The 21,114-nt window shown below is 34.1% G+C and overlaps 3 protein-coding genes across 4 annotated transcripts; all 3 read right to left on the reverse strand.

Moving 5' to 3' along the window:
• Positions 1-119: 119 nt before the first annotated feature.
• Positions 120-6,038, reverse strand: LOC18042844 (pyridoxine/pyridoxamine 5'-phosphate oxidase 1, chloroplastic). Of its 2 annotated transcripts, none has more exons than XM_006433816.2 (14): positions 5,842-6,038; positions 5,594-5,764; positions 5,480-5,518; positions 5,204-5,371; positions 5,018-5,123; positions 4,082-4,248; positions 3,696-3,938; positions 3,422-3,510; positions 2,822-2,872; positions 2,633-2,723; positions 1,802-1,906; positions 1,643-1,713; positions 1,207-1,302; positions 120-281 (listed from the first exon to the last, which is right to left on the reverse strand). In XM_006433816.2, the coding sequence occupies exons 1-14, from the start codon at positions 5,998-6,000 to the stop codon at positions 215-217; spliced, it is 1,623 nt and encodes a 540-aa protein (XP_006433879.1). In that variant the 5' UTR covers positions 6,001-6,038; the 3' UTR covers positions 120-214. The 2 variants fall into 2 exon arrangements, with proteins under 2 accessions (XP_006433879.1, XP_006433881.1); XM_006433818.2 differs by having other exon boundaries at positions 5,594-5,748; positions 5,842-6,004.
• A 1,386-nt stretch (positions 6,039-7,424) lies between these two features.
• Positions 7,425-9,711, reverse strand: LOC18040683 (dihydrofolate reductase). The gene is made up of 6 exons (XM_006433821.2): positions 9,329-9,711; positions 9,127-9,225; positions 9,013-9,054; positions 8,772-8,901; positions 7,792-7,893; positions 7,425-7,688 (listed from the first exon to the last, which is right to left on the reverse strand). The coding sequence occupies exons 1-6, from the start codon at positions 9,548-9,550 to the stop codon at positions 7,612-7,614; spliced, it is 672 nt and encodes a 223-aa protein (XP_006433884.1). The 5' UTR covers positions 9,551-9,711; the 3' UTR covers positions 7,425-7,611.
• Positions 9,712-14,169: 4,458 nt separating this feature from the next.
• LOC18042039 (pyridoxine/pyridoxamine 5'-phosphate oxidase 1, chloroplastic) lies at positions 14,170-19,962 on the reverse strand. Its single transcript, XM_006433823.2, has 13 exons — positions 19,774-19,962; positions 19,660-19,698; positions 19,384-19,551; positions 19,198-19,303; positions 18,262-18,428; positions 17,882-18,124; positions 17,608-17,696; positions 17,007-17,057; positions 16,818-16,908; positions 15,986-16,090; positions 15,826-15,896; positions 14,929-15,024; positions 14,170-14,593 (listed from the first exon to the last, which is right to left on the reverse strand). The coding sequence occupies exons 1-13, from the start codon at positions 19,882-19,884 to the stop codon at positions 14,527-14,529; spliced, it is 1,404 nt and encodes a 467-aa protein (XP_006433886.1). The 5' UTR covers positions 19,885-19,962; the 3' UTR covers positions 14,170-14,526.
• Positions 19,963-21,114: the final 1,152 nt, after the last annotated feature.

The following is a 21,114-nucleotide window of genomic DNA, read 5'->3' on the forward strand; positions in this document are numbered from 1 at the left end:
TAATAAATTTGTATTCATTGACTCATAATTATTCGCCATAGGTTTCCACCATACTTAAGAGTGGCACCAACATATTTCGCTGAACCCCTATATGTAATTTATAAATTTCGTTTACATGCATATTGCCACTCAAAACATATTATATGAATTCACTGCAACAAGTTGCAGAATCCCATGGATGATGAATTCACAATGAGGAAGCAGAGAATACTAGTCAGGGACACAAGCGGTTGATTTTCCATACCCGTTTTCCGTTGATTTCCTGAGGAGAATATTGCAACCTGTCATGAAAACATACATTACCAATGAGGCTTACAAATCTTTGGTTAACCACATTTATCCAACTCTTAAGGCCATGCACCCACTTAAGTTCATTCATTTGCCAAAAACAATGGAAATCCTCTTTTTGATTTTGAAGAAAACATCTCAGATATGCCTAAGAATATGTGAAAGGCAATATTTTATTTATAAGAGTTCATTTGAAACTTTAAATTGAATAAGGTTTCTAAACTCTTCAAAACAACTTAGGGAAGAGTGTCCATTTCATATAGCATGGATTAGATAAGAAGTTATCCAATGTAAATTTAGATCAAAAACCACATTATTCTGCAGAGAGCCATACGTAGATTCAAATTTAACATCCTTTTTTCTCCATCTTTAGTGTAGCCAATCAAAACAAGCATGCACAGAGGAATTGACACCCAAATAGATTTAACTTGAGTTTGTTTCGACACCACAGCACAAAGACAGTGATTCAAAAGTTGCAAATTAATCATATTAATTGTCAACAGAATGAAGACAACAAAAAACAGTGAAAAGTACAGCACTCTTCCTATTTCATATTTTTTTTTTTAAGAAAAACTGAATCTTGACAAGAAAACGTGGATAAATTAAAGAAAAGGAAAGTGCAACCCTCATATTCCTAAATACAAACATCATAAGGGTTGCACCATATTCAGAAAAAGGGTGTAATCAGGATATCTTTGAGGTGGCTTTATCATCACTCAACAAAAGATCCAAAGACCTACAAAAAGCTGGACCGCTTGTGGATCCAATCCAAATACAATTGAGATCTCATTGTTAAGGTCCATACCTAACCAATTCCAGTTACATCCAAACCAAAATGATTTTGGTCTAAAGCAGAGCTCTCCATTCTTTACAGACAAATTATTGCAACTATCGATAGAGAAAAGAAATAAAAATCACCTATCATGCAAACGAGACGTCTGTCCTTGCCAGAATTCGAAAAGCTCTGGTTTAAGCCTGTATCCTCCCCAGTATTCTGGTTTTGGAATCAAACTCCTGTCAAAACATAAGAAATTTACAAAGGATTTAAAAGCAAATTTCTCTCCTGGAGTCATTTCTTTCTCTCTTTTTTTTTTTTTTTTAATTAGGGAATAGGATTAGGGAGAATTTACAGTCATCAGTGAAATAGTATACTAATCTAACCTTAATTTTGAATATATGCAACATTGCAAATAATGTTGAATTAGGACAAATGCATTTATGATGAACCGGAAAAAGGCTGATAACCATCTAAAAGATATTAAATATTAATACACAAATCAAATCATCAAGGTAGAAAAATAGATAGCGAAAACTGAAAGTAAAATATTAAATATCTGAAATTCCAACTCCATACCCATCAGAGAATTTTTCCTCTAATTCTTTGTATTGCTGGTACAGAACATGCCTTCCAGGAATGACAGAACTCTGAATGAAGCAAAAAGTGGTAGCTATAGTATTTGCAAACATATTATTACGCACATCTGTGAATTATACAACATTTGGTCAAACAAACCTGTTTGCTAACTATTGCTCCAATCTGACTTCCTCTGGGACGGCTATGGAAGTACTGCTCAGATTCCTCATCAGAAACTTTTTCAACAGAGCCTTCCACTCTTACCTACTCATCACAGTTCACAATAACATGGCCTTAAGACAGGAAGATTGCCCACAAGAAATGCTTTTGCAGCACATCAGCTCATCAAATTATATTATTGCCAGTTATGAATTTTCAATTTCTGTCTAACTGTAGTAGATTGGTAAGTAAAAATTGAAGTTTCTACAGCTACAGGCAACCAGCGCTTGCACCAACTCTTAACTTGTCCAGTACTGGTAGAATACCAAAAACTATTTTGATAGCATATCTCAGGTCAGTATTCACAATCCTAGACTTACCATCATAATGTATAAGGTACTTCTATTCTGTCAACTCTTCTTTTTTAATTTTCATTTAATTTTATTTTTTACTCAGCAGGGAATTGGGATAACCTAACACAAAATGTGCCCCACAAGCAAGAATACAACCTACCTGTACCAGCTGCCAAATGGGGAGAAACCTCAATCCCTTTAACCCCCAACCATGGGGCACAGGGAGTAATAACTAGGTTGTAATTAAATCACTGTCTTCTTATAGATAGAAAATTTTACACTCTTATTGCTTAGTGGCTAAAAAGTTCAGCAAACAAGATTACTTCATGTATCAAAAAAACTGCTCGGTTTGGTTTTTGGCATCCAGCAAATAAGATTCCAGCTTAGACAAGGAAGGTGAAAATAGAGGAACCATTTTCAAAGAACCTGCGGGGAATGTTGACAGATGGAACAAAGCTAATCGGAGAAATATTGATACCTGCCGATTTCGACCATCCCAGTAGAAAAGAAGAGATGCGTGAGGATTTTCACATAATTCACATGCCTTTCTACTTTCATAATTGGTGTACCTGCATTCAGAAAAGATTGCAGCATAGGGGATGAAAACATTTGCCCAAAAACACTTTTGATTGCAGCATTGCCATTATAGTAAAAGAACATTACTGACCAGACAAAACCATCCCTATCAACTCCCTTGAGCAATACCATTCGTGATGAGCTGTAGCAAAGTGACATGAGGTTGAATGGATTAGAAAAGGATAATTATAACCACACACATTTCAACTACAAAGATCATCAATTAGTATCTATGCTAGTACATTGCAAATTGTAGACCCAATTTAAAAAATTTTACAACTTCAATTAACTAAATGTTTTATGCAATTGGTGCAGTGAAAATAAAGAATAATTTAACTATGACATCACATCTTACTATATTATGCATCAATTTTGAGGATACTTGCTCAACCTCTGCGGTTCTCCTTTTTTTTGACATTTAATGGATCTTTCTTAGTTTTCTCTCAAAAACAAGTGATAAAAGGATATGGTGATGTTTGAAATTCAAAGTTTATTATTATTATTATTATGTGTGTAAATGACATTGCACATAGTCCATGCCTCATGTTGAACCTTTGTTATGAATGCCTAAGTTTCTTGTAATGGACTTTATTAAGGGCCGTGTCTAAAATGACAAGATGCAAATTCAGATGAATCTACTGAACATAATATTGTTGATGAATGAAAAAGAAATCAAAAGAATAGAAAGTACGGTTTTCCATCCTTGCCAACAGTTGATAAAGCCATTGCATTTGGTTCCCTCAATCCTGCAGCAATTGCATCATCAAACCATTTCCGAAACTGCAAGATAACCAAATTGCTCACTTCAGATGCAGAGGACAGGTTTCTTTATTTATTGGGACAAAAACATGGCTAAAATTCCATTCTCTACTATAAGCCAGCAACAAGAATTGAACTCATGCATCAATGATAAAGATATGGATATTAAATGAACGACCAGCCGCACTGCTTTACTTGATTCATACCTGATTAATGGGGTCAGATTCAACTTGCTCCTCAAGGAATTCTGGAGAAATATAATTCTCTCGTAGAGCTGATATATCAACGCTTGGTGCCTTTCCAATTCGTACACACATTGAAGTACCAGGATAAGGTGGAAGACGAAGCTTATATTTATCTGCAATGACCGGTGGGACAAATCGACCACCTAGAAAGTGGTGAGGACCACTGAATTTCTTTGCACACAGTTTGGGAGCAGTTAAAGAAACCTAGAAAACACCAAAGTTGCATGATTGGAAAATTTAAAGAGAGAGAGGGGGGGAGAGAGAGAGAGGACATGGAATTCAAAAGGTACACCCTCAACAGTTTTTGGCAGGAAAAGGCAACATTAAAGGCCCCATTAAAAACTCACCAGCATGTCTGGTTTTATGCCTTCATCCCCAATATCCCCTTCTTCAACGTGCCAACCAGATGGAATATCTACAGAGACAATAACTGGGCGTTTTTGGTGTGTTTGATCATAACCATGTAGACAAAGCAGTCTCTTAATCAGATCATCAAACGGTGGCCTTGGGGTTCCTGAAGGATTTTAAGGAGATAAATCAGATTACGCTGAGGATTTGACAAGGCATTCCTGAAGAAGTTGTATGATCGCAATCTATTTAGGTTCTGTAATCTTTCTGATTTTTTTTTACATTTATATATTGCTTAGGCACAATGAGTAAAAATTATTAGAAGGATTCAAGTAGCCATGACCCATTGAGTTGCATCCGGGAGATAATTTTATATGGTTTCATATTTTTTTCTAGTTGTACAAATATAGAGCTGTTTGCCTGTACTAATGAAGGAACCTTCAATAATTTCCAGCCAGGAGTTTTGGAACTTGCATTACAACCAAATTATTAAGCCCAATAAGTTCAACACACTGGAGAATCAAACAGTAAAAAGATGAAGAGTGAAGGCTAAATATATGTAAAAAGAGAAAGACTAAAAGCAGTGTAGATTGGTTATTTTTTCTTTTTGTTATATTACAACAAAAATACATAAATATTAAATTTCTAAGCAAGCAACATAAATTATGGTTTCTTATGCTAGTGAAACAAACAAGATTTGGTACTGCAATGAAGACATGAATTTCATGGGGGGAGAATAGCATAACAGTACTTGCATCCAATTACTACAAGCGGGACTACATAAATAACGAACTCATTTCATTAAAATATATATCCAAACCACATTTCATTAACGAAACAGCAAATTGTTATTGTGTGATCAATTGATTCAATCCATGACACATGCAATTTCCTTTTGCTCTTCAGTGTTTAATAGACACACACAAAGAAATTACCATGAAAGGAGAACCCAAACATTGCATCTACGATGATATCGAAGTCCTTTGAAAAGTCCAATGGTAGATCCTCCACCGACAGGAAAGGGATTGATAGCGATTCAAGCTGTAAATTTATCACATCAAATGAGACTCCACACAAACTCTATCTGTTAACACTTGAAAAACAATTTACGTCATTTATACCTGTGTAACCAGACCAGTATAAAGTGGCTTTTGAGTACGCTTTGGATAACAGACAAACGGCTTGTATCCAAAATGATACAGATGTCGAGCAGCTACCAAACCATCACCTCCATTGTTCCCCGGACCGCATATGGCAAGCACACGATCATATTCACTTGGTTTGTAAACCTGTCAATTATATATTTTCAACATCAAAATTCATTATATAATCCAATTTCAGCACTAGAAACAAAACCTAACAACATGTTACTACACGTCAAAACCTAACATAATTACCTCTGCTATGGATGTTGCTACACTCAAACCAGCCAATTCCTGCAAGAGAGAGAAATTTTAATAAGCGAGAGAAAAGGAAAACTGGTAAGATTAAGAAGATAAGCTAAGAAATACCATAAGCTGATCGACACTGAAGCCGAGAGGTCCCATGAGAGTCTCATCAATTTCGGCAGCTTCTCGCTGAGTGAGATGAGATACAGAATCGGAATTTTGTGCCGACGACATTGCGTCTGATTTTGAGCAAAACGCACGAATTGCGGGAGCTGAAACTGGACGGAGAAACACCTTATAGAACGAGTTATGTCATTAGTTCGTTATAATTCAATTCATATACGAGAAGAGAAGAGAGAGCGTAACCGTACCGAGGAGGAGGAGGACTGATTGGAGACGAGAAGAGAGAAGGGATTGCAAGTGGATTTGATTGCTGGAGAAGAGTTATAGTGGTAAGCGAGAGTGAGCGACTGTGCCAGAAGCGAGCATGTCATACTCATTCTTCTGCTTTTGCGTATCACCGACCACATTCTTCTAGAGTTCTAGTTACGTTTCGCATTTTCCCCCGGAATTTTTATTTTTTATTTTTTCAACTTTCGGTTTGCCGTGTGGTTAGTCTAAACTTTGAGGACGTTTGGGATAATTTTACTGAAAAGTAATCATGTATTTTTTAAAAGAAAAAATACTAATTAATTAAGAGAAAAATGAAATTCTTTGCATTGCCGTTAATTTCAGAATTTGGGATGAATTTGTGAAAACTAAAAAAAAAAAGTTAAATAATCAAAGAATACGGTAAATAATATAAACCAAAGGGAATGGCTTTTCAATGTGAATGGTGCAGACTTACACAGGTTCTCAACATTGCCATCAAAACCATTCAAGAATAAACATGGCCATTATATCAAATTGGTAAGTGTCACTTATGTGCCCGTCATTTGGTGGTTTTTCTAATTTGGATTCACGTCTTCCTTTTCTAACCAACCGAACCTTGCTTCTGATGATTTTTGGTCTTCTTAGTTTTCCACAAAAATAGAAAACCAAGTTCGGTCTTTCTTTCTTTATTCGCTTTCCATCAAGGCATAAATCAAAGGAGAGCGCCCAGCTTCACAAAATGTGCAAATATATATATATGTATATATACACATAGTTCAAGTGATTCTACTGAGAAATAGTACCCAAACCCTCCTACTTATTGAATTTACCATATTCCTACCAATCTATACCCTCCTAGGAAGAATGAGAGCACCAGGTTCCATGTTGCGTGTTATTCAATAATGGCAAATAGGGCCTAGGGCTAGAAAGAATCTCTATTTGCTGGTTCACCTCTCTGGATTGATACCAGGTTCAATTGAAAAATAAAAAAAGGATGCAAAGCGCCCAACTTCACAAAATGTGCAAATATAGCAAAGAAGGATTCCACTATGCCATCCAGGCCTGCAGTTAGCCTTGTGAATATTTGTCTGTTAGAAGTCTTCTATTAGCGGTAGTGTCTCGATGGGTGACCTCAGCCGGAACTGGGTCAAAGATACTATATATATATATATATACACACAAATTAATATACTACAATAAATATGAATTTTAAGTAATAATTTTGAAAAAAAATAATAAAAATATTATAAATTTTTTATTATACAAATGGTGGATTGAAGTAAGTTTCTAAGCTACTATCATAATAATTAGTGTTTATAAAAGACTTCAGTCTAATTGTTTTTAAGTTGCTAAACCTTAATGTTAAACAGGATTTAAAACACAATTTTCTATTAATTTCTCAATATTATGTCTTTTGAGAAGATTAATGCCGCCTTATAACTTGTGATGAAAATTTTGACATAAATTTTGAGATCACCAAATGTCGACAATTAATGGAATGCAAAGACAAGGTTCGCTAGCTCTGGCTACATCGAATCATTGTGCCTCTTATACGTTCAGGTCGCAGTTGACCAGCCATTGCTGAATGCCAGAGCTCTGAGAATATATTAAAAAGTTGATTACATCATAAAATAAATTAATGAGCAGTTACACAAACCACTGGCATATAATTTATCCCACTTGCTATTGATTCTACATTTGAAAAGTTAAAACGAATAAAATTTCAATTTCACATCATATTCTTTTCTTGCGCTTCTCCAAGCGTGTAGTTACTTTTCTTCTTCATCAAGCAAAGTCTTTTGAATCCTCTCAATGAAGCTCAACATTGTTTCTAAACCCTTTTCATCTGCAAACAAATATATATATAGGGAGAGATCCTATGAATAAATCATAAATTGAAAACAAAGTCGATAGAGAGACAGGAAGCAATGATTCAGTAAGTTAATTACCAAGCCTCGGTATTGTGTGCCCCTTGGGATGATGAATTACAAAAGGATCTACACATTTTTCCAATAGTTCCAAACCATAAGGCTTTAAGAAATCCGTCTCACCTGCAACCAAACAAGAATCAACAGTTGCATATGTATAAATTATTTATAAGTTATATATTCGTCAAACACATTCAACTTTTATATCACAACATGACAGACACTTAGTTAATTACTTTATAAAACTGAACAAGTTTCTATATCTACAAATGATGCCAAAAAACCAGTTCAATATTCTAGAACAAGATTTGCTCTCTAATAGTCCAGACACGGGAACAACTTAGATCATGATATGATACAATTTGCAAAAGGCAGTGTCTATGGTGGAGAGGCTCCACCGTAGAGCACTGCCTAAAAATCACATGGTCAAAGTGATAAATAGTAAAAATAAAGTTATTGTTAGATCATATGGTTATTAACAGTGCTATACGGTGGTGCAACTCTACAGCAGCCGGATTGCAAATTTACAGTGAACTTGTTTCAATTAATTTTAACACCAACCCATATTCAAGACGTAACACCTATGCAATTGGCATACATATTCAAGATGCGATCATATTGTAACAAATTACTAGCCAAACGAAACTGGAGATAAAATGAATTTTATTGCGCGATAGATGTCTTGAAAGTAACCTTTGTCACCGAGTCAAGGGAATCCTTGTGCTGCGCACACCTACTTTGAATGATGGGGAGCTTTAGTCCAACACCTAATGCTTTATTTTTTTATGTTTGACTCCACCTATTTCACATTAATTAATACTAAAGATTCCAAAACTAAAAATTATTGAAAAAAATGTTGCAATACAACTTGCATGTAAGTTGACGAGCAGTACAATTTAGAAAATAATTCATGGGATGACAAAATTCCATCACTTTCACATGAGTCAAAGCAGCAAAGCTATTAAATGTTTTAAAATAAGGAACGGCGAAGGAGATGGTACCTAAGAAGTGGAGTGTTGGGCATCGAATGGGCGACGAATATGCGTTCTCAGCCACAGATGGCGCCTTGAACATGGCACCTCCAACGATAATCAGGAACTTTATTTTTGGAACTTTTGTAAGAGCCACGCCCTGCAAGCAAAACAACACCGCGACACCAATTACTTAATTAATTGATATTTTTATTTTCTGCCGGTTCTCGAACTCGAAGAATACAAACAAAAGTTAACAGCCTAAACGCACCTTCGCTTGCATACCCGCCAGCCCCGCCGAGAGTATCGCCCCCTGTTATTGCCATTTAACGATACGTGAATTAATCATGAGAAATAACTAGTCAAAGATTAATAGTCGACGAACCTGTGAGAATCCCAGAAGCCCATCAAACGGGCCATGTTTGATCATGTAATCTTCAATGTATGCAAGGCACTTGTCAAAGTTTGTGTACTCTGTAAATTCCTATAATTAACAATAATTTTTTTAAAAAAAATCAGAAATTATGAACTTGGTAATCAAAGAAGGCGAAAGTGAAAGTGAAAGAAACAGAATTCGGACTTCAGACCTTGTTGAACTGGAACCACTCGTAATAAGGAGGATCAAAGATGCCTTCCACGTCAGATTTACCTTGGGCAGGGTGCGCCCCGTTGGGGAAAACAAGATCGAGATTGTCGAGTACTTGTTGAGGCCATTTTCCTATCTGTTTCTTGAGAATTTCTCCGCTTGTTCTGAATCCATGCAGACAAAGAACTCTTGGTTTCCTCACAATCCCAGCTTCACTTCCCATCTTTTCTCAATTTTCTGAAAAAAAATTATGAACGCTTTATACTTTGAGGCTTTTTCTGTTCCGCTATGTTTGGAGGTTTTTAAATGTTAAGAGCCCCTCTTTTTATGTGGGGACCTGAAATAGTGAAATTTACTCGTCTCAGATTCTGCGCGTTTGTAAGGATGCCTCCCGCGGGGCATATGCCGCGCTGAGTATAATAGTTACACGTGCTCTCCTAGTTCTAGAATGATTGGTACGTAATGGACGCTGAAGATGGCACAGATTGTTTTCTCAACGGCTGTGATCTGCTATGTGAATCTCGTGCAATGTGTCCTGTGGTTCATGCATTGACTTGTGGGCAGTAGGTAGAGAACTCGTTCAAGGGTTTGATGTGTTCATCAATTACGTTAAACTGCGCCCTCTGCCTCTTTGATAATCCGCTGCTTAGGGATGGCAATGTAGAGGGGAGGGGAGGGGACCAATCTCTCCGTATTTATCTATGATATTTTGCGTATGTCTCTGTCTCCTTCCCATCCCTGTCAAAATTATTTAAGAGAATCTTCATCCCCTCTCCGAATAATAACAGGGGATCCCTGATGGTCCCCGATCCCCGAATAACTAATACATTTTTTTTTCGATTTTGAGTTAATCATATTAAAATAAAAAATTCAAATAAAAGTAAAGTTCGAAATATATCTTACATTAATATCCATTACAAAAGTCACATACATTAAATTAGTAAGTAACGCAGCATGCGAGGGATACAAACTATCATGAATAAATTAATAGCCCAATACAAAATTGTTACAAATAAAATCAAATTTAGATTCAAAATTAACTTTTCAATGGTGGCGTGGGCACTTTATAAATGTGGATTATTCCCTTTACAACATAATAGTTAAGTCGAAGCAAATCAAGAGCAAATATTATATTAGATTAGATATTAAAATTGTGATTTTCTGTGGGCAATTATAAGATCTAAAAATAAATAAAAAATAGATTTAAGATAAATAAAAAATAGATTTAAGTTTAAAATATTTAATGAATATTAAAATTAAAACAAAAGTTTTGGGCTAATAGAATATGTCCGGTCTTTTTAATGTCATAAATAAAAATTTAGGACTTTAATTAGTTAATTAGGCCTAAAAGTTTAATAATATAAATATTTTGATATTTTTTATTTTTACCAATACTTATAATTTTATAATTCAAATTTTATAATTTATTTACTAGTAATTTTAAAAATAAAAATTAAATTAAAAATTAAAATGGAGAAATGGGTAGAGGATGGGGATTCCACCTCATCCCCGTCCCCTCCCCGAATAAGAAATTGGGTAAAAAGATGATCAGGCACCTTGATGTGTTCATCAATTACGTTAAACTGCGCCCTCTGCCTCTTGATAATCCGCTGCTTTAATGGGAAGTTCATTTTATTCTTTTTAGATTATTCCTCGTGAAATAATAGTTTTATCCTTTTTAACATATCTTTTAGTTATTGTAAATTTTAATTTTTTTTATTCAAATAACAAAGAAAAATTTATGGCACGTTGATGAAAATTTTATTATATTCCTAATAAAAATGATAGATGAGCTGAGGTTACAATAATTTAGAAAGTATTTTGAAGATCATTATTCCATGAGAGATAAATTTTGAATTATCATTCCCGTTAAATGACAATTTTCAAATACACTTTAAATTATTGTAAACTTCAACTTATTCCATTTTTATTCAAAAGATAAGGAAAAAAATAGGGGTGAATTGATGAAGATTTTTTTTTTTTTAATCTTCTTCACAAAAATGAGAGTTATATTAAGGTTTACAACAATTTCATGGGTATTTTGAAAATTATCATTTCACGAGAAGCAATACAAAATTAACATTTTATTCCTTCAAGAACGTCTCACTCAGCCACAATTTCTTTGTTTGTTTGTTAAATTTCTTAATCTATTCGATACACTTCTTTAATTTTACAAATACACGTTTTAAGATAAGGCATATGTTAATAATTATAGTAAAATAAATAATGAAAATTTCATGATGACTATAAAAAGCAACTATGACAGAATAGTTTATTTAATTTTCCATGCAAACTCTCCAAGATCTGGACGTGCCACGCTACTGACTAGTAAAATAAGAGTATGGGAGGCGCAATTATTTAGTTGATAACTTAATATGAAAGATAAGCCGTCGATTTTCATGATTTTGTTTTGTTTTCTCATTTTACATTGATTCATGTTGCACTGTCACCGCAACGCTATGTCAAGCACCAGAGCTAAAACCAAAATTGGAAATGCGATGGGCCGAAAGTCTAAACCTATGCTCGGTTGGGCGTAAACGAGGTGAGAGGTGAGCTGTTTTTTTTTGTTTTCTCTTGGCTTTCCATCGTTCGGAGCGAAAATTGACCGGAAATCAAATTCCGTTTCAACTCTAATTTCTATTATTTGAGAAATTTATTAGTTTCTTTATTGAGAAGTAAGGAAATTTGGATTCCACTCAATTAAAAAGTTACATTTTTCTATTTTACCTCATTTAATTGTTGATTTACAATTTTACCGCTGAAAAAATCTTTAAAAAATCTAACAAAATGAGAATTAGTTTTTTTTTTAATGTCAAAGTCCTTTACAAAAAATCGGTAAATCTTTTAAACTTTTGGCCACTTTCATAAGTAATAAGAGCATCGGCGATAGCATTTGAGAATAAGAGAATATTTAAAATTTCAACAATGTCTTATCTATCTTACTTTCATGAAATTGTTTAGAGTTTGAACCATAAGACTTTCGTCGGCGAGCTTCATCGATTCTCGATCGGCTATTGACAACTGCCTTCACTATTACCTTAGCAATATCCGATATTTTAGCTTTATGATTCCTCACCTTAGATGCAGTTTCTCATCTCCTCAACCTATTATATTTTGTCATTTCGGTTGTTTGGATGCTCTTGTTGACTTCTTATTGTTGGTTGTTGTAATTGTTTTGGTGAGCTTTAATGAGCTTATGATGTTGTGCATTTTGTAGACTTGGAACATGGCTATTGCAATTGTTCATGCCATAACGTCAACAGGAATCAATTTATCAACAGCGTTACGATTCATTACATAATTAATTTATTGAATAATTAATTCCAGCTTGTGAGAGCAATTATCATTGACTTGTTATCTTAATTCGGTGGGATGTGTGTGGGTTGTGGGTTATGGCTATTTTTAATTGTTGTGTTGCTTCAAAATTGCCCGTGAATGGTGGTAGTCTGATTCAATTCTTGATTTGATTAAAAATGTTGTTAGGATTGCTAACATGTGTATTGTTTACTGTGTTTCCGGTTTGACACTTGATACAACTGCTGTAAAAATGGTGTCTTGTAATTTATTGTTAATAGGAATTTTATCTAGCAAAAGAGTAAACTAATAGGGTGCCAGAATTTAAAAAGTGCATTTCAAATTTTAAATTTAGGAGTAAGTTGCCGAATTGTTTAAGTTACAAGGGCAAATCATTAGAAAGTTTACCCGTTAAATAGAAGTGATGCTCATACAGACTTATGGTGAGCCACGCCTACTCAACCCCGGCTTGATAAATACGTTATCTAAAAATAATTCTTTTTTTTGGGCCTAAAGGGCCCTTAGGCTACGAGCTCTGCCCTTGGATGCCAAGGCTCTCGTTTCGTATGTAATCTGTTGGGGCTCCATTTTAAGTAGGAAAAAAGTTAAGTACAAAGCACCGATACGATAATTAATTAGAGTAATAATACAGTCATAAATTCTTATATAAATTTATTTTGTATAAATTGATGCGGCATTAGTTTATTGGTTGAATGAAAATATAAAATAATAAAAATAAATCATGTGGGCCAAGTGATATTTAATTCAACCAATCTTATCATGCCACATCAGTACAAAATAAATTTATACAAGAATTTATGGCTATATCATTACTCAATTAATTAATTATTACTATAGCAAAAAGAGTTGGACTATTGACACACTGCCAAAAGCTCTTAAAACCCCTTCCCTTTTTTCAATCCAGTCAAATATTCAAAGATCTCGCAACAACCTTCTTAATGACATTATTAACCTCGCACTACATTAATAAAAATATTCGCCCAACCTTTCAATTTTCATTTTTATTTTCTGAAGCCCCATACTGACGTGAACTTTTGTTCCACTTCCTCTTAGATTTCTGTATAAAATAAAGATTGTTTCTTCTCTACTTCTCAACTTCCAATAATACAAGAATTTAAAAAATTTGAACAAAATATTGTTTCTATGTGTTTATCAAAGTTCTTTTTTTTTTTTTCAAAAAAAGAGACCCATAGCATTTATTTTTCATAGATTCCAAATTTAATTAGGAAATTTATAAAATTTTCACTGTTTTATTGGCACCTCTTGGCGCCGCCATATCAAATGATGAAGTGCTAATGATGTCTAGTGATGAAAATTTCGATGACGTTCAATAAAATAGAGAGAGATTTACAAATTAATATGAAACTATTAATCTGGGTGTAAATGGAAAAATAACTTCCGGTAATTTTTTTTTTCATTTTAATTAGATATAGTCCTTAAATGTAATTCCAGTGAAGGTTAAAATGGTAAATATAGGAAAGGTGTTTTAAAAGGATTTTCAAGAGGCGGCCAATAGTCAAGAATATATTTAATAGATAATTGCCAGTTGAATATATCTTAATAACTAGTCTTGTACATATGTTAAAGAATGAAACAGTTGTATGGGACTTTAAACCACTTTGGAGTGGGGGAGGGGGAAGCCAGTTTTACATCCCTATTTAGTGTGTTTGTGGTAATAAATGGTATTCTTTGACTCATAATTATTCGCCATAGGTTTCTAACATACTTAAGAGTGGCACCAACATATTTCGCTGAACCCCTATACGTAATTTATCATTTCGTTACATGCATATTGCCACTCAAAACATATTATATGAATTCACTGCAACAAGTTGCAGAATACCATGGATGATGAATTCACAATGAGGAAGCAGAGAATACTAGTCAGGGACACAAGCGGTTGATTTTCCATACCCGTTTTCCGTTGATTTCCTGAGGAGAATATTGCAACCTGTCATGAAAACGTACATTACCAATGAGGCTTACAAGTCTTTGGTTAACCACATTTATCCAACTCTTAAGGCCATGCACCCACTTAAATTCATTCATTTGCCAAAAACAATGGAAATCCTCTTTTTGATTTTGAAGAAAACATTTCAGAAATGCCTAAGAATATGTGAAAGGCAACATTTTATTTATAAGAGTTCATTTTAAACTTTAAATTGAATAAGGTTTCTAAATTCTTCAAAACAACTTAGGGAAGAGTGTCCATTTCATAAGAAGTTATCCAATGTAAATTTAGATAAAAAACCACACTATTCTGCAGAGAAAAGAAATAAAAATCACCTATCATGCAAACGAGACGTCTGTCCTTGCCAGAATTCGAAACGCTCTGGTTTAAGCCTGTATCCTCCCCAGTATTCTGGTTTTGGAATCAAACTCCTGTTAAAACATAAGAAATTGACAAGGGATTTAAAAGCAAATTTCTCTCCGGAGTCTTTTCTTTCTCTTCATTTCTTTTCTTTTTTTTTTAATTAGGGAATAGGATTAGGGAGAATTTACAGTCATCAGTGAAATAGTATACTAATCTAACCTTAATTTTGAATAGGAAAAATATCCACCGTCCACCCGTTTTTTCTAACTTTTTTAAAAATACACAATTCTTTTTTTTTTTTAGCTAGAATCCACCAAAAGTTACATTTTGTTTCACTTTTCCACTTCCGTTTGGAATCCGTTAAGAAAACTAACGGAAACTTAAGAAAATGACCATTTTACCCCCCAAAACAAAAATTATAATTTCACCTTAAAAATTATCAACCCCATCGGTCAATAAAGAAATTAATTCCACAACCATCAAATGCAGGATTTTTTTTTTTGTGGGTAAAATGATCATTTTTTAAAGTTTCTGTTAGTTTTCTTAACGGATTCCAAACAAAAGTGGAAAAGTAAAACAAAATGTAACTTTAGATAGATTCCAGCAAAAAAAAAAAGAATTGTGTTTTTTTGAAAAAGTTAGAAAAAACGGGCGGACGGTGGATATTTTCCCTTTTGAATATATGCAACTTCGCAAATAATGTTGAATTAGGACAAATGCATTTATGATGAACTGGCAAAAGGCTGATAACCATCTAAAGGATATTAAATATTAATACACAAATCAAATCATCAAGGTAGAAAAATAGATATCAAGAATGGCGAAAACTGAAAGTAAAATATTAAATATCTGAAATTCCAACTCCATACCCATCAGAGAATTTTTCCTCTAATTCTTTGTATTGCTGGTGCAGAACATGCCTTCCAGGAATCACAGACCTCTGAATGAACCAAAAAGTGGTAGCTATAGTATTTGCAAACATCATTATTACGCACATCTGTGAATTATACAACATTTGGTCAAACAAACCCGTTTGCTAACTATTGCTCCAATCTGACTTCCTCTGGGACGGCTATGAAAGTACTGCTCAGATTCCTCATCAGAAACTTTTTCAACAGAGCCTTCCACTCTTACCTACTCATCACAGTTCACAATAACATGGCCTTAAGACAGGAAGATTGCCCACAAGCAATGCTTTTGCAGCACATCAGCTCATCAAATTATATTATTGCTAGTTATGAATTTTCAATTTCTGTCTAACTGTAGTAGATTGGTAAGTAAAAATTGAAGTTTCTACAGCTACAGGCAACCAGCGTTAGCTCCAACTCTTAACTTGTCCAGTACTGGTAAAATACCAAAAACTATTTTGATAGCATATCTCAGGTCAGTATTCACAATCCTAGACTTACCATCATAATGTATAAGGTACTTCTATTCTGTCAACGTCTTCTTTTTTAATTTTCATTTAATTTTATTTTTTACTCAGCAGGGAATTGGGATAACCTAACACAAAATGTGCCCCACAAGCAAGAATACAACCTACCTGTACCAGCTGCCAAATGGAGAGAAACCGCAATCCCTTTAACCCCCAACCATGGGGCACAGGGAGTAAAAACCAGGTTGTCATTAAATCACTGTCTTCTTATAGATAGAAAATTTTACACTCTTATTGCTTAGTGGCTAAAAAGTTCAGCAAACAAGATTACTTCATGTATCAGAAAAACTGCTCGGTTTGGTTTTTGACATCCAGCAAATAAGATTCCAGCTTAGACAAGGAAGGTGAAAATAGAGGAACCATTTTCAAAGAACCTGCGGGTAATGTTGACAGATGGAACAAAGCTAATCGGAGAAATATTGATACCTGCCGATTTAGACCATCCCAGTAGAAAAGAAGAGATGCGTGAGGATTATCACATAATTCACATGCCTTTCTACTTTCATAATTGGTGCACCTGCATTCAGAAAAGATTGCAGCATAGGGGATGAAAACATTTGCCCAAAAACACTTTTGATTGCAGCATTGCCATTATAGTAAAAGAACATTACTGACCAGACAAATCCACCCCTATCAACTCCCTTGAGCAATACCATTCGTGATGAGCTGTAGCAAAGTGACATGAGGTTGAGGGGATTAGAAAAGGATAATTATAACCACACACATTTCAACTACAAAGATCATCAATTAGTATCTATGCTAGTACATTGCAAATTGTAGACCCAATTTAAAAAAATTTACAACTTCAATTAACTACATATTTTATGCAATTGGTGCAGTGAAAATAAAGAATAATTTAACTATGACATCACATCTTACTATATTATGTGTCAATTTTGAGGATACCTGCTCAACCTCTGCGGTTCTCCTTTTTTTTTCACATTTAATGGATCTTTCTTAGTTTTCTCTCAAAAACAAGTGATAAAAGGATATGGTGATGTTTGAAATTCAAAGTTTATTATTATTATTATTATGTGTGTAAATGACATTGCACATAGTCCATGCCTCATGTTGAACCTTTGTTATGAATGCCTAAGTTTCTTGTAATGGACTTTATTAAGGGCCGTGTCTAAAATGACAAGATGCAAATTCAGATGAATCTACCGAACATAATATTATTGATGAATGAAAAAGAAATCAAAAGAATAGAAAGTACGGTTTTCCATCCTTGCCAACAGTTGATAAAGCCATTGCATTTGGTTCCCTCAATCCTGCAGCAATTGCATCGTCAACCCATTTCCGAAACTGCATCATAACCAAATTGCTCACTTCAGATGCAGAGGACAGGTTTCTTTATTTATTGGGACAAAAACATGGCTAAAATTCCATTCTCTACTATAAGCCAGCAACAAGAATTGAACTCATGCATCAATGATAAAGATATGGATATTAAATGAACGACCAGCCGCACTGCTTTACTTGATTCATACCTGATTAATGGGGTCAGATTCAACTTGCTCCTCAAGGAATTCTGGAGAAATATAATTCTCTCGTAGAGCTGATATATCAACGTTTGGTGCCTTTCCAATTCGTACACACATTGAAGTACCAGGATAAGGTGGAAGACGAAGCTTATATTTATCCGCAATGACTGGTGGGACAAATCTACCACCTAGAAAGTGGTGAGGACCACTGGATTTCTTTGCACACAGTTTGGGAGCAGTTAAAGAAACCTAGAAAACACCAAAGTTGCATGATTGGAAAATTTACAGAGAGAGAGAGAGAGAGAGAAGACATGCAATTCAAAAGGTACACCCTCAAAAGTTTTTGGCAGGAAAAGGCAACATTAAAGGCCCCATTAAAAACTCACCAGCATGTCTGGTTTTATGCCTTCATCCCCAATATCCCCTTCTTCAACGTGCCAACCAGATGGAATATCTACAGAGACAATAACTGGGCGTTTTTGGCGTGTTTGATCATAACCATGTAGACAAAGCAGTCTCTTAATCAGATCATCAAACGGTGGCCTTGGGGTTCCTGAAGGATTTTGAGGAGATAAATCAGATTACACTGAGGATTTGACAAGGCATTCCCGAAGAAGTTGTAGGATCACAATCTATTTAGGTTCTGTAATCTTTCTGAATTTTTTTTTTAATTTATATATTGCTTAGGCACAATGAGTAAAAATTATTAGAAGGATTCAAGTAGCCATGACCCATTGAGTTGCATCCGGGAGATAATTTTATATGGTTTCATATTTTTTCTAGTTGTACAAATATAGAGCTGTTAGCCTGTACTAATGAAGGAACCTTCAATAATTTCCAGCCAGGAGTTTTGGAACTTGCATTACAACCAAATTATTAAGCCCTATAAGTTAAAAACACTGGAGAATCAAACAGTAAAAAGATGAAGAGTGAAGGCTAAATATATGTAAAAAGAGAAAGACTAAAAGCAGTGTAGATTGTTTATTCTTTCTTTTTGTTATAATACAACAAAAATACATAAATATTAAATTTCTAAGCAAGCAACATAAATTATGGTTTCTTATGCTAGTGAAACAAACAAGATTTGGTACTGCAATGAAGACATGAATTTCATGGGAGAGAATAGCATAACAGTACTTGCATCCAATTACTACAAGTGGGACTACATAAATAACGAACTCATTTCATTAAAATATATATCCAAACCACATTACATTAACAGAAACAGCAAATTATTATTGTGTGATCAATTGATTCAATACATGACACATGCAATTTCCTTTTGCTCTTCAGTGTTTAATAGACATACACAAAGAAATTACCATGAAAAGAGAACCCAAACATTGCATCTACGATGATATCGAAGTCCTTTGAAAAGTCCAACGGTAGATCTTCCACCGACAGGAAAGGGATCGATAGCGATTCAAGCTGTAAATTTATCACATCAAATGAGACTCCACACAAACTCTATCTGCTAACACTTGAAAAACAATTTACATCATTTATACCTGTGTAACCAGACCAGTATAAAGTGGCTTTTGAGTACGCTTTGGATAACAAACAGACGGCTTGTATCCAAAATGATACAGATGTCGAGCAGCTACCAAACCATCACCTCCATTGCTCCCCGGACCGCATATCGCAAGCACACGATCATATTCACTTGGTTTGTAAACCTGTCAATTATATATTTTCAACATCAAAATTCATTATATAATCCAATTTCAGCACTAGAAACAAAACCTAACAACATGTTACTACACGTCAAAACCTAACATAATTACCTCTGCTATGGATGTTGCTACACTCAAACCAGCCAATTCCTGCAAGAGAGAGAAATTTGAATGAGCGAGAGAAAAGGAAAACTGGTAAGATTAAGAAGATAAGCTAAGAAATACCATAAGCTGATCGACGCTGAAGCCGAGAGGTCCCATGAGAGTCTCATCAATTTCGGCAGCTTCGCGCTGAGTGAGATGAGATACAGAATCGGAATTTTGTGCCGACGACATTGCGTCTGATTTTGAGCAAAACGCACGAATTGCGGGAGCTGAAACTGGGCGGAGAAAAACCTTATAGAACGAGTTATGTCATTAGTTCGCTATAATTCAAATCATATAAATAATTAAATTAAAATAGAACAAAATATTATTAGATTTAGATAAGTACGTAGAAAGTTATATTAATATAACTATATTTTAAATTAATATAATTATATTTTAATTTATTTATTTATTAATACATACCAATATTATATTTATAAATTTTATTTTTTAATTAAATAATTATTATTTTTAAATTCGTAGGTTTTTAAAAATTTATAAAAATAGATTCAAATTCAATTCACCAATTACATATGATTAAATTTTTTAATCCAATCAAATCTATCAATCTACAAATCAAATTAGATTCAGAAAACTCATACAAAGCATCAATACAATAATTAATTAATTATTATTCTAGCAAAAGCGGTTGGACTATTGGTACACTACCAAAAACTCTTAAAACCCCTTTCCTTTTTTTAATCCAGTCAAATATTCAAAGAGCTCTCAACGCCCCTCTGAATGACATTATTAACCTCGTACTACATTAATAACAATATTCGCCCAACCTTTCAATTTTCATTTTTATTTTCTGAAGCCCCATACTGACGTGAACTTTTGTTCCACTTCCTCTTAGATTCTGTATAAAATAAATATTTTTTCTTCTCTACTTCTCAACTTCCAATAATACAAGAATTTAAAGATTTTGAACAAAATATTATTTCTATGTGTTTATCAAAGTTCTTTTGTTTTTTTTAAAAGAGGCCCATAACGTTTATTTTTCATAGGTTCCAAATTTAATTAGAGAATTTGTAAAATTTCCACTTTTTTATTGGCACCACGCCTGGCGTCGCTAAATCAAATGATGAAAATCTTGATGACGTTCAAAAAAATAGAGAAAGAGATTTACAAATTAATATGAAACTATTAATCTGGGTGTAAATGGAAAAATAACTTCCGGTAATTTTTTTTTTTTTCATTTTAGTTAGATATAGTCCTTAAATGTAATTCCAGTGAAGGTTAAAATGGTAAATATTGGAAAGGTGTTTTAAAAGGATTTTCAAGAGGCGGCCAATAGTCAAGAATACATTTAATAAATCAAATCAAAATTATTTACAAAAGCCTAGAGCCCAACACTGCATAAAAACTAAACAGTAATGGACTGTTAGAGCCAACTGAGCCCAGCACGAAAACGGGAAG

The sequence above is a fragment of the Citrus clementina genome, unplaced genomic scaffold (assembly GCF_000493195.1).
Source record: "Citrus clementina cultivar Clemenules unplaced genomic scaffold, Citrus_clementina_v1.0 scaffold_5, whole genome shotgun sequence".
NCBI lineage: Eukaryota > Viridiplantae > Streptophyta > Magnoliopsida > Sapindales > Rutaceae > Citrus > Citrus x clementina.

What these genes read in the sequence shown, in the direction of transcription:
- LOC18042844 (XM_006433816.2), bottom strand. Translation starts at nt 6,000, where the DNA reads ATGTGGTCGGTGATACGCAAAAGCAGAAGAATGAGTATGACATGCTCG. An exon ending in TAGCAACATCCATAGCAGAG is followed by an intron (nt 5,372 to 5,479) that starts GTAATTATGTTA and finishes TATAATTGACAG; the next exon opens with GTTTACAAACCAAGTGAATA. An exon ending in GCATAAAACCAGACATGCTG is followed by an intron (nt 3,939 to 4,081) that starts GTGAGTTTTTAA and finishes GGTGTTTTCTAG; the next exon opens with GTTTCTTTAACTGCTCCCAA.
- LOC18042039 (XM_006433823.2), bottom strand. Translation starts at nt 19,884, where the DNA reads ATGTCGTCGGCACAAAATTCCGATTCTGTATCTCATCTCACTCAGCGC. An exon ending in ATACTGGTCTGGTTACACAG is followed by an intron (nt 19,304 to 19,383) that starts GTATAAATGATG and finishes ATAAATTTACAG; the next exon opens with CTTGAATCGCTATCGATCCC. An exon ending in GATAGGGGTGGATTTGTCTG is followed by an intron (nt 16,909 to 17,006) that starts GTCAGTAATGTT and finishes TTCTGAATGCAG; the next exon opens with GTGCACCAATTATGAAAGTA.
- LOC18040683 (XM_006433821.2), bottom strand. Translation starts at nt 9,550, where the DNA reads ATGGGAAGTGAAGCTGGGATTGTGAGGAAACCAAGAGTTCTTTGTCTG. An exon ending in GGCTTCTGGGATTCTCACAG is followed by an intron (nt 9,055 to 9,126) that starts GTTCGTCGACTA and finishes TGGCAATAACAG; the next exon opens with GGGGCGATACTCTCGGCGGG. An exon ending in CCCAACACTCCACTTCTTAG is followed by an intron (nt 7,894 to 8,771) that starts GTACCATCTCCT and finishes GTTTGGTTGCAG; the next exon opens with GTGAGACGGATTTCTTAAAG.